The sequence below is a fragment of the Thalia democratica genome, chromosome 3 (genome assembly GCF_965202585.1).
Source record: "Thalia democratica chromosome 3, ktThaDemo2.hap1.1, whole genome shotgun sequence".
Classification (NCBI taxonomy): Eukaryota; Metazoa; Chordata; class Thaliacea; order Salpida; family Salpidae; genus Thalia; species Thalia democratica.
This window is the reverse complement of record NC_139167.1, coordinates 48,816,512-48,830,423: the sequence shown is the minus strand read 5'-3', so window position 1 is coordinate 48,830,423 and position 13,912 is coordinate 48,816,512. Positions and strand designations below refer to the sequence as shown.

Below are 13,912 nucleotides of genomic sequence, written 5' to 3'. Positions count from 1 at the left end.
TTGACTATACAGCAAAAATAACTAGAAAAAGCATAGAGTAAACTAGAACTTTTCGTTTCTATTGTTGTTTAAAAGAAGTTCGTGTAAAAAACGATTGTTTTTTTCCTAGAAAAAATATTCTGTTAATAAATCTTTAAAATTAACAATAAAAAAAAAAGTAAGTCTATGTATGAAGTTTGATTTAATTTAAAATATGTATAAATTTTTTATAACAACTATACTATTCATAAAAAAAACATATCAGACTGTTATTTATTACACATTTACTACTAATCGAAGAAAATAATGTTAAAGTTGTATGAAGCTTTTTAAAACTTTATAAAACCTTTTGAAAATTGTAAAATGAAATTACACTACACTATTACATATCCAAAAAAAAACTTACAAACATTGAAAAAACTACCTGTTAACTTAAATTTTAGTTTTAAATGACACCAATAGTATTTATTTTTAAAGTATTTTTGTTAAGTAGAACTATTGTTTTGTTTTGTACATTAGCTAAGTTTAGGTTTTTTAAATATCTCGTCAAATAATTTTTATTATTTATATAATCGCTATGACTTATCGCTAGCCTGCAGCTTTTATAAATTTATCTTTTGCTTAATCTCAGGGCGTAAATTGAAATTCATGCACTAAGAATTTATTAAAAATTAAACAGAACTATTTTTTTTAACAAAAGTCATTATGTATATTTTAAGTTAAGATTAATGAAAGAAATATTAGAAATATAAAAAGTTTATTTTTTAATACAAAATTTTGACATTTTAGAGTAATTGTATAGTTATTATTATATAAATAATTAATTAAACATTATTAAGCTTATGTTTGTACTAAAATATGAGCAAAAAAATAAAATTTATATTTGAAAAATTTAGATTTTAAACCTTAACTTTTTGAATAATGCTCCACAACAATTTAAAATTAATATTTTAATAATCGGAATAAAATAAGTTGAGAAAAGATGCAAAAATACCTGTTTAAATAATTTTTTAATTCAAAGGCTTTTCAAATCTAATATAGTCAATTTAGATGATGAAAAGATATCTTATATAGTTTTATTTGATACACTACTGTAAAATATACTAAAACTTCGTTTTCTTTTACTCTGTTTTTAATAAAGTTACTAAAAAAACGCTTTTTAAAGCATCAACGCTAGTATAGATAAGTATTAAATACAATTTATGCAAGATTTTTTTTTAATTTAGATATTGGAGATATGTAACATTTCTATACTTAAAACGGATGTGTGTTTGAGTTTGAACCTAAATAATATTTTAGGTCTTAGTTATCCTTTGAAATTTAAAACATACTAAAATCATAAATCTTACCTTTTAATTTTAAGCTATTTAAAAAAAAATCGTTTCAACAAAAATAAATTGCTACTCCTTTAAAACTCATTTTACTTTATTAATCCAAAAATAGTTTAAAGCAAATATTATCACAAAAAAAAAACGAAGCAAAAAGTAAAAAGTATAAACATCTTATACTAAAAACAACTTCTTTGACATTGATTAAGAACTATTTGTAACTGTTTATCTCTAGTGCACTTAAATTTTCTTATAAATTGAGCAGTTTCTACTTGCAGTAAAATTCTTTGTAGTTATGCAAAAACAAAAATGCAGTCGCGTAGATGAAGTATTCTCAGAACTCTGAGCGTTTGTCGATTAACTTGACGTTGCGAATTTAACTGTAAACACAAAAAATAAACAAAACTTTTCTGCTTCAAGTTGCTTAACCTTGAGCCTTTCATGCATTTAATGCAAGTTTAAAATTTTAATTTAATTTAAACTGATAACTTGATATGTATAAATTTTTAATCCAAATCGTTTTATCGATGAACGTTGATTATTGAGCATATTAAGAATAGAAATAAGTTAATTAGTAACCTTTATTAGTAGCACTCAATTTAAAAAGTTAATAACCGCGATATTAGTTTTTTTCTTATCATTACACAGACTCCACTTAAATATCATTTATAGTCGTCAAATTTAACAAATAATCTCTACCTAAGTGAGTACAATAAATTAAAAACTCTTTTTTTAGAATTTATTGCCGCTAAAATTTTCTAAAACAATGATAATATGTATAGTACAACTTGTTCTTTGAACTTTATTTTTTACTTTTCAAAAATTCTTTTAAAAGTGTAAGAAAAACACATTTTCTCTAATAGAACAAAACTATTTCTGCATCTACATAGCTACTACTAATAATGAGTTAACGATTATAATGTATATTTAATGATTAATAATGAAATTTCTTTTTACATACAGACATAAGTTAAACTTTTGTTTATTTAAAGAAGATCGAAATTAAGCATCAAGTTTATGGTAGATGAAAACAGTATATGTCTGGTATCATATAATTATACAGTAAACAATTTATTAAGAGAAGTAAAAATTTATATTACAATATTTTAACTGTTTGTCATGCTTCATCTTCGCAATTAAAATTAATAAAACTTTAAAAATCCAAAATATGAAAATGTGAAAAAGAGCATGAAATATAATATAAGAACTTAATTAACGGTAGCATTTTGGCTGAGTAAGTTATTAGTAAATACAGACCTGTGATAAACAAACAAATATTATATGAATTTAAAAGTTTACATTAATTTATTGACTTCTATTTAACAAATTTTGCACTCGAAAATCAACGATGACAGTTTGAAACGTTTTGTTTATATTTGATAACACATCATGTGTGTTTGCATCAAAATATTTGCTCAATTTTAAATCAATCAGTCCTATAAAAAATCTTTATATAAATAGTAAGTTGTACAAAACTATTAAGTTAGTTAATTGTAATAACGAAGCATATTGAAACGAAAAATTTTATTTTCAAGTTACTGTTTTATTTATTTAAAAGACCAGTTAATGTAGGTAGAAATGATTTTAATTTGATTCCAAATACTTGAAGCTTTAAAGTATAATAATTTATTAAATATTAATAAAGCTAAACAGTGAGCGGTAAAATATTTTCAATGCACTGAAATTGCCATAAAGTCTGTTAAGTATAATTTCAACGAGTAGGATGTTCTCTTTGTTTTATAAATAGTTCAACCATAGTTACTAGAAAATAATTTAATAAAAAAATCGAGTGATTTATACATTATTAATTAGTTATATGTTTAAAATATTTAAAAATTAAAAAAAAAACATACGTTTACATTGAAATATTATATATATAATTAAAATGTGCTTATTGAACAACTATCAGAATATTAAAAAAATAACATATCTTTTTAATATTGCAAGAACTTTAAAAAATTCAAACATTTTTGAAAACATAACTTATTAAAAGTTTAATTTTACTTTAAATGGATTGTTGCTTGTTTTTGCAAAGACCTCTAAAATAGTCTTACAAAAAACTCTTTTTTTTTCCTAAATAAAGTGCTATTATTAAAATCAAGCATGAATTAAAGAAAAAAAAATCTTATGAAGATATAAGTAAAAATATATTCGTTTTGAAATTGTTATAAAGCCTATCACGCGTCACACACTTAACTATTAAAGTTTTTATTGATAAATAGTTTTTTTAATAGGAACAGATTGTTTATTACTTGGACCTTATTATTTTTCTAAATTATTTTTGATATAAATACTATGCTAATATATAAAAAACATAAGCTCAGAAAAGTAATTTTAAATAATTTTTACAGAAATATGAAACTTTTTGTTTTAATTCTATTAGCTTCTGTGGCCTCATTGCAGGTAAGTGATATGTTTACATTTAAATTTAAGACCGTTTAAAAGTTTTTCACTAGATACTGATTTGTTTTATAATAATAATATTATAAGTAGCATATAAATGTTTTAAGAAACTTCAGTTTAAAACTGTGGTTTTGTCACAAACATTATACACTTTCACCCTTTTCTTAACCAGTTAATATGTAAGAAATAAGTTTTGTATGACAATAAGATTCCTTTTTCGACATTATTAGATTAAAAAAATATAAATATAAGATAGAGAAGTAATATGGATGAACTTTATTTTTAATAAGTTCAGCTATCATATAAAATCATCGTAAAATATACACTTCAGACACCTTAATAAAAGTTAACATATGGTCAAAACTTGTTTAGTTAAATTCTACAAGTAGGCGTAAAATTAAGAATAAACAGTGTTTTTGTTAGGCTTAGCAAAATTTCATAAAACTTACTTTAATTTATGAACTATTAAATTTAAAACACTAAATCAAAAGTTTGATATTAACATTTTAGGCAGACAGAAATATCAAGCAAAAAATGTCTACTCGTCACGGAGAATTTTTCGATTCAAGTAGGTTGTAATAAATACTATTGTATTTTATCTTTTATAAAGCAACCAACACAAACTTGTTTTGAACTTTATGAAGATCTATACACTAGTGAATTAAACTTTAAGCTCAGTTTTTGTAAAAATATACAAAAAATCGAACATAAAAAGTATAAAGTTGATAAAGTTTTAAGATTATTTAAGGGGATAAAATAAGGGTTTAGATTGTTAAAGGACATACAGGCTAATATTTTCAAATATATTTATTTATTTCGTTTAATATAGAACTCACATTGAAATAGGTTTTATATTATAGCACTTATTATGGACTTGTTTTTAAAAGCACATACTTGATAAAAACATTTATAGATTTTATTCAATATAAAACAACCTTAAGATATTATTTTAGTAACAATTACTTTTGTTTAAGTTTAAATTCGCTGATTCAATAGATAAATTTAGCGTATTTTAAGTTTTTATATGTTTAAAACGTTTAGCTTTATATAATAAGTAAGCTGTACAATGATACTTATATAGATATAACTTAGTTTTTAATAATTACCAGAGTGTAGTATAGCTTTTTTTTTTTTTTAATTACTAACAAGTAACTTTTTTGATATTCTATAACTTAAAGTTTAATTAATACTATTATTAACTTAGTTACCGAAAGTATTAAATGGTAGAAAAAAAACTAAAGTGAAAAATTTTAAACTTATTTCGCAAAAAGAAAATTATTAGTTACTAAAAATTAACTTTTAAAAAAATACTTGAAAGTTATTGTTTTTTTGAAGCTTTCACACTTTAATTTGAAGTGGTCTTAATGAAGTTTAAACTTAATCGAATTTAATTCTATAAATTTGTAAAAAAAATATATATGTTATTAGATATTAACTACGTTGTATCACATCTTTGTGAAAACAGTTTTTGTTTTTTTCGCTGATCAATAACTATACTTTTTAAATTCAGCTGTATTGTCCAAAAAAGCAAATATTGGAAAAGAATTTTTTGATGAAGATATTTTCGAGATTAATGAAAGTAAGAAAACAGTTTTATTATGTGTTTTCAATTTAAAAATTCTAATGATTAAAATTAAAATATAGATTATAAAACATAGGTAGTCATGCTAACTTTCACAATTAATTTACAAGTGTTTTGAACTTTTAAAATTAAGTAAGTTTTTAGGTTCGTCTTTATACTCACATAGCTTTAAAAGTTTCAAAAATAAAATAAATGTATATTTTAACATAATTTGTAGTTTCAGATTTTCGATTAATTAATTGCAATTTTATTTGCATAAGTGTAAAAATATGCTTTAAAAGCTTTTTAATACTATAAATTGAAATGAATTTAGCTTTATTTTTAAATTCTGCAGGAGAGAAACTGAATCTAATTGATGGTGATATCAAAAACGATGCGAAAGAGCGAAACACAATCACAGATGAATCACTGTGGTGGGGTTACACTGTACCCGTGCAATATGCACCATCTTTACCATTACTGGTATGATACTAAGTTTCAATTTTTATGTAAAATGTAAATATTGCATTGAATAGTTTTATTTATGTATCTGAGAGGTCTCAGAAATAGGAGATTGATGTAAAAAAGTTAAATAAAGAGTTTATTCACGAAAGTTTGTTGTTCTAGTTGGCTTATACAGTAGTAAAAAACAACGTAATAATTGACATAATCCCGTATTAGGTATTATAACTCAATAAGAGCTATCCTAATTTTGTTATTTGTCTAGCATAGACTTATCATGTCTTAAATCAAGCCTATTTTAGTTACTTATATCATTATCATGGTCATTATTGTTCTAAACTTTTTGAAGTTAGGAAAATTTAATGATATATACAAGTTTTACATATTTAGTGAAATTAATCTGGTACTAGCAAATACATACAAAATTCATACTTTTATTAATTTCCTAAAGTTAAAGTGGTCATTTTTAGTACATGTAATTTTTTTTTCAGTTTAAAATTTTAAGGAACAAAATTGGTGGTTATGTCCATTAGATATTTTACTTTTAAAAGTTTTAATAATAAAGGCCTGTGAAGAATAGTTTCTTTTTTTAACCATATGAAGCTAGACTAGTATTTAGTTAACTATAAAAAAAATTAGATGTTTAATATAAGTTTCATTGATTGTAAATTATCAAAAAACATATCTAACAAACTTAAACTATCAAAAAACTGTGTGTGCTGTTTAAATACTCAAATAAACCTTGAAATAAAGTTACTTTTGGAACGAAAGTTTAAAATTAAAAACAATATAGATAACGTCCATTTATAAAAAATACAAAACCAAAGCAATGTATAATAAATCTTAAGTTGTTTTTAATTTACGTATTCTTTTCTAAGAAGCCGTTGTAATTATAGGAAGATTAAACTTTTATGCTTTCAATATCGTGTGACTGCGGTTTTTATATCATACTTGTTTTGAGAAAAAATTTGAATTTAAAGAAACCAATTGTACACCAGACCGTTGTTGTATGTTCTTAGTTGTTTGATACCAACACTCTAATCGAGATGTTAGCACACTTAAATCGTGTTATATAACTAAGTTAAATATTTATTTAAACTTTACAATTAATGTAAACATTTAGGGTTTAAAACTCAGTCTTTCCAGTATTGTTTATTTTCACAATTTTTACTTTATATAAAGGTATTGATTTAAAATAAATTTATAGTGAATTTACTATTAGCACTATAAAAGTAGATATGTGATTTTTTGAGTGTGCACCTTTACAATTTAATCTAAAAGTTAGTTTATAAAAAAATTAAAACTATTGTTATAAGGTACCGATGCAGTTTGATCGTTTTATAAAAAAGGTTAAAAAATTTCAGTGTTAAACTCAACATACCATTAAAATAAATAATTTTCTGATTAGTTCTTCAAAACCATAAAATTTATGATGTAAATTTTTGTATGCGTTGTACATCATAAAGATTTTTTTTATTTAAAAAGTTTACAAACTGTAATTTTAAGAAAACTCCAAGTGTAGATTGTAACAATGGCTCTAAAAATTTTTAGTAAAGAGTAAGTATTGATTTTAGTAACTGTGAAACAACAACTATACTCAACTACTGAAAAGCTATAATTTAAGAAACAAAATATTGTTAGGCAAGAGCGGGAATTGACGAAGCTCGATTGGAGTATGAGATGAGATCTTGTGTCAGTTTTCCGGACAGAACCACCGAAGACGACTTTATTTATTACCAACCTCTTAGCGGGTATGTTAATACTATAGATGTTTAAAAGAACTTTTCTGAGTAACTTCATTAAGTCTAAACCGAGGGCTAAATAGTTTGCTTTAAAAAGCGTTTTTACCTTTTTCAAGTTTAAGACACTTAGAATAACTTAAACTTTTGTCTTTTTGCTGTAAAAGTAAAACAAAAGCTCTTAAAAGCTTTTAAAAAATATAATCAACATTCATTTATATGCTTGCGAAACTATCAAAACAAACTGTTGCCGTTTTCATATACAGTTGTTTTTCTTCCGTGGGAAAGATGGGGGGCTTGCAGCAGATTTCCATTGGAAGCGGGTGCGAGAAGCGAGGAACGATCCAGCACGAAATGTTGCACGCACTTGGCGTCTATCACCAGCAGTCGAGGACCGATCGAGACGACTACATCATGGTGATGACACAGAATATGGACGAAGGTTAATAGTGAAACTAACTATATTTTTCAGCTCTAAAACTATAAAAAATACTTTGTATGATTAATGTCTACTTCTTCTTGATTTAAGCTACTTTATGTTACATTTTTTTTGTTTATAAAGGAAAAAGGTTACAAGAAAAAAAAATATTTATGACTATTTGTTTTTGTCAAAAGTTGCCGATCATAAAACGGCAAGGAAATTTTGTTTACAAAATAAAACTCATTTTTTAACTAAGAACCAATCTAAATATTTTCGATATTTTAAGACAAAACTTCTTGCGAAAAACTAATAAATTTTATAAAATTCTAGATAAGGTGCACAATTTTAATACATATGATTATAACAAGATAGACGAAAGAAGAGTACCTTACGACTACAATTCTGTGATGCATTACTCTGATAGTGGTTTCAGGTATGTCTTCTATGTAACTAGTCTCAACTTTTGTTTAATCTGAATGAGTAATTTTACTGTATCGTTTTCTTTCTAGACATTTTTTTTTCGTATTTTGAACAATAGCTTGATAAAACTATTTTACTAGTATAATATTAAGGTCTTTCTATACACCAGTTCCTATGACCGAAACATATGGCGTTAATTTTTTTTATCGTGTTGAATAAACTAATAATAACAAATCATAATTTAAGATATCTTATAGTGCATTTGAAAATGACTGTACTGTTTTTGTATTTATTTTTCGAAAAGCTTACGACGTGTAAAACAATCTGAATAAGAAAATTTACATTTTTTTTGTTAGTATCAAAAGAACACAGCAATAAGCAGTATAGTTGTTTTATGTAAGTTTTATTAGCATGACTATTTTATATTTTAATAAACAATGAACTTTACCGCAAGATCAACAACAACAGCATCCGAGACAATCCTACAGCCGGTTTCGTCCTTATTAGGACTCATTACTCTCGCGACTATTCATGCCTGATGAGTCTTAATAAGGACGAAACCGGTCGTAGGATTGTCTCGGATGCTGTTGTTGTTGATCTTGCGGTAAAGTTCATTGTTTATTATCGATTGCATAAAACATCTCAACTTCGTTGATGATGGCCGAAATAAACACTGGCTATTTTATATTTTATAATGATTTTAACATATTTGCTAAAAATTTCAACTAACAATCGTTCTTTAGTTCTATTCGACTTTAGCTAGTAACGTAATGACATTAGTTATATAAGTAGAAAAAGTTTTAACTACTGTACTTTTAAGATACTTGATTTAATAACTGTACACCTTGTTAATCAAAAGTTCTCTTATTCAACTTAAAGCAGCTTTTGAAAGATTTTTGTTTCTAAGTTTAACCATACTGGTTTATAGTACAACATCTTTAATTCTAAGTTTACTTTTTGTTAATTTTTACTTGTAACTTTCCGTAACCTGATTCGGAACTATAATTTTTAACACTTAAAATAAACAGTAACAATGGAGAAAAGACAATAGTGACCAGAGATCCGAAGTTCCAAGATGTCATAGGACAAAGACGAGATTTTTCAGATGGAGACATTAGTATGCTGAACAAAATGTATCCTTGCAGTATGTTTGGTTGTATAATTAAGTTTTGAGTAAAACTACAAAAGTGATTTTTGAGTTTTATATTAAGAATGTTAGTTTAAGCTAACTGTTACAGTAATGGATGTGTTGAAATTTGTCGTTGTTTTAAAATAATATTTAATTGGGGTAATTTATAGTAAAACAAATAGTATAACGCATTAAAAAGAAAATGAAATTAAGACAAACTTGCAATTATACTTGTAAAATACTTTATAGAAAAAAGTATGTACAAAAAACAGCTATAAACAATAAAAATTAAGTTAAATATATTTTATGTTTATATACAAGATAAAGTTAGTATGTTGGGTTATAGGATTTTTTAATGTTAATTTTTTGTAGCAATGACCCAACTTCAACTTTTTTTCACAGGCGATCCGATAAGAATTTCATATTCTTGTGGATTCGAGGAGGCAAACGCTTGTGGATATGTGCAAGATGACAAAGATGACACAGACTTCGTTTTGAAACACACAAAAGACGTTACTAGCTCCCTTGATATGGCTCCCTCCACCGACGGAACTTTTGGTGTCAAGGGTCAAGGCAAGTAGTTTAAAGAATAAGTTTAATAATACTATTTCAAAAGTTGTAATGTTTCGGTATTTTTCGAGCTGTACACCATAAGTCTCATACAATGCTAGTAGTTATTACTTAAAATATCACGAAAATTAATTACAAAGTTTAAATATTTGTCCATATTTTATTGATACGAATGAAGTTTTATTAGGTTAAATTCTGAGATAAGAAATTGTTTTAAAATTTATTTACTAGTTTTGAATCAAAAAGCTTATTTGTTTCAAGTTTATGAAGACTTAGTTAAAAATACTGCATAATTTTTAAACTTGTGTATGAAATAATATTATTTATAATATAAGGAAAAATGTTATAAGTTTTTACTTTTAATTTTCAAGTTAGACAACTTAAATTAATGCTTTTAGGTGCTAATTAAATGTTAAATTAATTTTTAAATATATAACCTCTTTAGATAAATTTGTTTACTCGTTAGTTAAAAGTTTAAACATTAAGTTTTACAGTTTTACACTAAGTTGATTTAAGTTTTTAATATTTCTATAGGTAGTTACATGTTGTTCAATAGTACATTTGCTGCTGCAAAACAGCAAACTAGAATGAGGAGCATGCGCCTTAAAACAAACACTGACACCCAGTGTTTAGAATTTTCATATTTTATGGATTTAAATGAGCGAAGCTCGGCTATACTAAAGTAAATCTACTTTTAAATGCATTATAAAGTTTTTAAGTATTAAACTTTTGATAACCAAGCCTTAACCTTTACTTTAAGTTTTATGTTTTTTTAGTGTCTACTTGGCCCAAATAGACCACGTGACAGGAGCTGTTATGAGCACAGAGCTTTTGACCAAATTATCAGGTGACATGGGCTCATATTGGAACTTAGAAAGATTCACTTTTAAGTCGAAAGATTCTGTTTACAAGCTAATGTTTGAAGTTGAGTCAGGTAAATGTAAAACGTTTTTACTACATTTAAGTTTTTTCAATAGCTTTGATATATTAAAAATATCAATTTGAAATAACACTAGCTACTTAAAAAAAAATTACTCTATTTTTTGAAATTTTAAAGAACATCTTTAAACTAATAGTAGGTTTAGATTCTTTTATAATATATAAAGTCTTTTAATGGCTATACTTTATAGTTTTAGTGTTGAATAGATTTATAATAGTTAGTACTTTTTACTAGTTTTGTGTACTTAACTTTATATGTAATTAAGGTTTATTTATTATGACTACTACTAATACTATATAAGTTCAATTTTTTTAAGTATCCACTGACAAAAATAGCAAGAAATGTGTTTGCCTTATTGCATTAAGTATTTCTTTCGTTTATACTGTTTAAAAATCAACTTGACTTTAAATGTTTGAATCGTTAATAAAAAGTTATCATGTCAAATTGAAATTCAAAAGTACCTACATAAGAAATGTTCCTAAGTTTATACTCTAAATCAAATTTAAGCTTATAAGTTTTTAGTATTCTTTTACGAGAGTTTTTGAAAACGGATTTCATAATTTTTTTTTTTTCATATACTTCAACTTAAAAGTATTACAGGTGGATATACAGACGATGTTATTGCAGTTGACAACATACAAATTCAGGACAAGCCTTGCGAAACTAATTACTTTAAAATACAAGATTTTAGCAATTTACTTTCCAAAACTGCTGTTGGAGAAAAAGTGTATGGACCGATTCTGTACGACGATGAAGGATATGCATTTAGAGTTTTCGTAAGTTTTTCAGCAATAATTTTTCTTCAAGTTTTAATTACAGAAGCTTATACTACTACTTATTATTTTAAGCTTATTGAAATATTCATCGTAAAATATTATCTTTGTTAAAGTATTTATGATAAACATAATTAGCTAATTAGTTTTGAAAAAAAAAAATTAGTTCTTAAAAAATTCTACAAAAGTCAACTGTATAACTAGACATTTATGGCACTTTATTTTTTAGTTTTATCCAAATGGAAAAGACGAGGATTATAAAGACTATATGGCAATGTACTTTGCACAAGTAACTGGCGAAAACGATGCTTCGTTAACATGGCCGTACAGTGATCGTGTCATAAAGATTTCCCTCATCGATCAAGGACCGGAAAAAGTGAGGAGCATGAGTCAGTTTTCACAGTACATCACCACTGATGAAGATATTTGGGACAAACCTACCTCTGTAAGTGCTTATTTTAAGATATGTATGCACTATATTCCACCGCACGATAATCGCTAAAATCCATGTGACATTTTATGACCTGTTTCGTCGTCAATAGAACTCTTGAAACAAACATAGTCACGAAGACGACATACTGTTGTATAACATGAATGTGTTTAACTATTTTCGCTCTAAAGCATTCGTTTGTGGGTACAGTCAAAAATAAGACTTGCATTTGAAAACTTGTACTGTAAATATTTTATAACTTTTCATTTACCTCACTGTATTCAGAAGTTACTATTAATTGACTAAAACATTTTATTTTCTTATAATGAGTAAGTTTTAATCCTTTAAGTATTTAGAATATTTATCTAAAAATAACTGATCATTAATTAATTTTAATAAACCGTGTTTACAATATTCACAGTTTCAGTTGTCTGAAATTAAATTGTTGCGTTTGAGTAGTTTTTTTATAAATTAACAATTATACATAATAAATAATATAATAGTTTACTTTAAAATATATATCTTTAAATAATTATTACTTTTAAATTTTTCAAGATCTGTTTTGGGTAGTTTTAATAGATATTTATCTGCTGGAAAAGTAGTTAAACTTATTATATTTCATTGGGTTTACTTAGTTTAGTAAGTAATAAGAGTTTTCATTATTATTATTTTCATATTTTTTATTGTACAATATTGGGCTCCGGCATCAAAACCTAAGTCACTTTAACAAAACACACAAGAAGAAAACTATAAACTAAGTTTTAAAATCTATATTCAACATTTTAATGTAAAAAAACATTAAAAAATAAAATAAAGATAAACTTTAAAGAACTAAATAATAAGTTTAAATTTATTTGTTTAATATATTTAGCGATAACTTAGTACATACAAAAAAGAAATAGTAAACGCACATTCATAAGTAAGTACAACCAAATAAATGAACTTCTAGAAGCACTGTTTTTAAGACATAACATATTTGTACAAAGTTAATAAGTAAAATAATAGTCTTTTAGGGGGGAGGCGTAAAGCAAAAAAAAAATTATTAATAGAAAAGTAGAGAACTACTTATGTAAGTAAAAATTGCGTAAAATAATATGATTTCAAATATTTAACGTATAATAAATCAAACGAGTAAATTGATACAAAATTTTGGAAACTAATTTTCAATATTTTTTAGGAAACAGGCACTGGGTGGGGATGGTCCAAATTCATGCCCCTGAGTGACATACTCAACACCAGAGACTTTGTTAAAAACGATGCTGTGATAATTTCGATCAACGTTAGAAGTATGTCATTGGTTTAAAAGTGCTTTTAAAGTTTAATATGATAGAAAACTAACTAAACTGTATGTTTCTATTTAATTGTAAAATTTAAAAGTTTAAGTAAGTTATTTTTGTCTATTACGGATAACACAGTTTTGTTTTTAGAAAAATAATATTTTTTTACAACAATATTAAAGGTTGTATGTATAAAATTTAAAAAGCTTTTTAAATAACAATAAGTTTAGTTTGTTTACCAGGTGTTTTTTATAGTGACATTTTTCTATTTTTGTAAATTTAAAAAATTAGCTTGTTTAAAAACTAGAGTTTCAATATCTAACATCAGAAATATAATAAATCAACTTTTCAAAAACAAACTTTAACAAGTAAAGTGAATACTTCAATTGGTCTCACAACAGTCTTCCTTTTTTTAAATTATAAATCTTTTAAGAGTTTTACAAACAAAAAGAGCTAATTTACTAAAAATCTCAACAAAAC

The 13,912-nt window shown here is 24.9% G+C and overlaps 1 protein-coding gene across 1 annotated transcript; it reads left to right on the top strand.

The window, feature by feature from the left end:
- The first annotated feature begins 4,244 nt into the window (after positions 1 to 4,244).
- On the top strand, positions 4,245 to 13,458 carry LOC145832343 (meprin A subunit alpha-like). Its single transcript, XM_082939660.1, has 13 exons — positions 4,245 to 4,278; positions 5,221 to 5,300; positions 5,632 to 5,754; positions 7,375 to 7,484; positions 7,739 to 7,914; positions 8,224 to 8,326; positions 9,342 to 9,457; positions 9,845 to 10,019; positions 10,551 to 10,694; positions 10,789 to 10,946; positions 11,553 to 11,728; positions 11,955 to 12,170; positions 13,333 to 13,458. The coding sequence occupies exons 1-13, from the start codon at positions 4,245 to 4,247 to the stop codon at positions 13,456 to 13,458; spliced, it is 1,737 nt and encodes a 578-aa protein (XP_082795786.1).
- Positions 13,459 to 13,912: the final 454 nt, after the last annotated feature.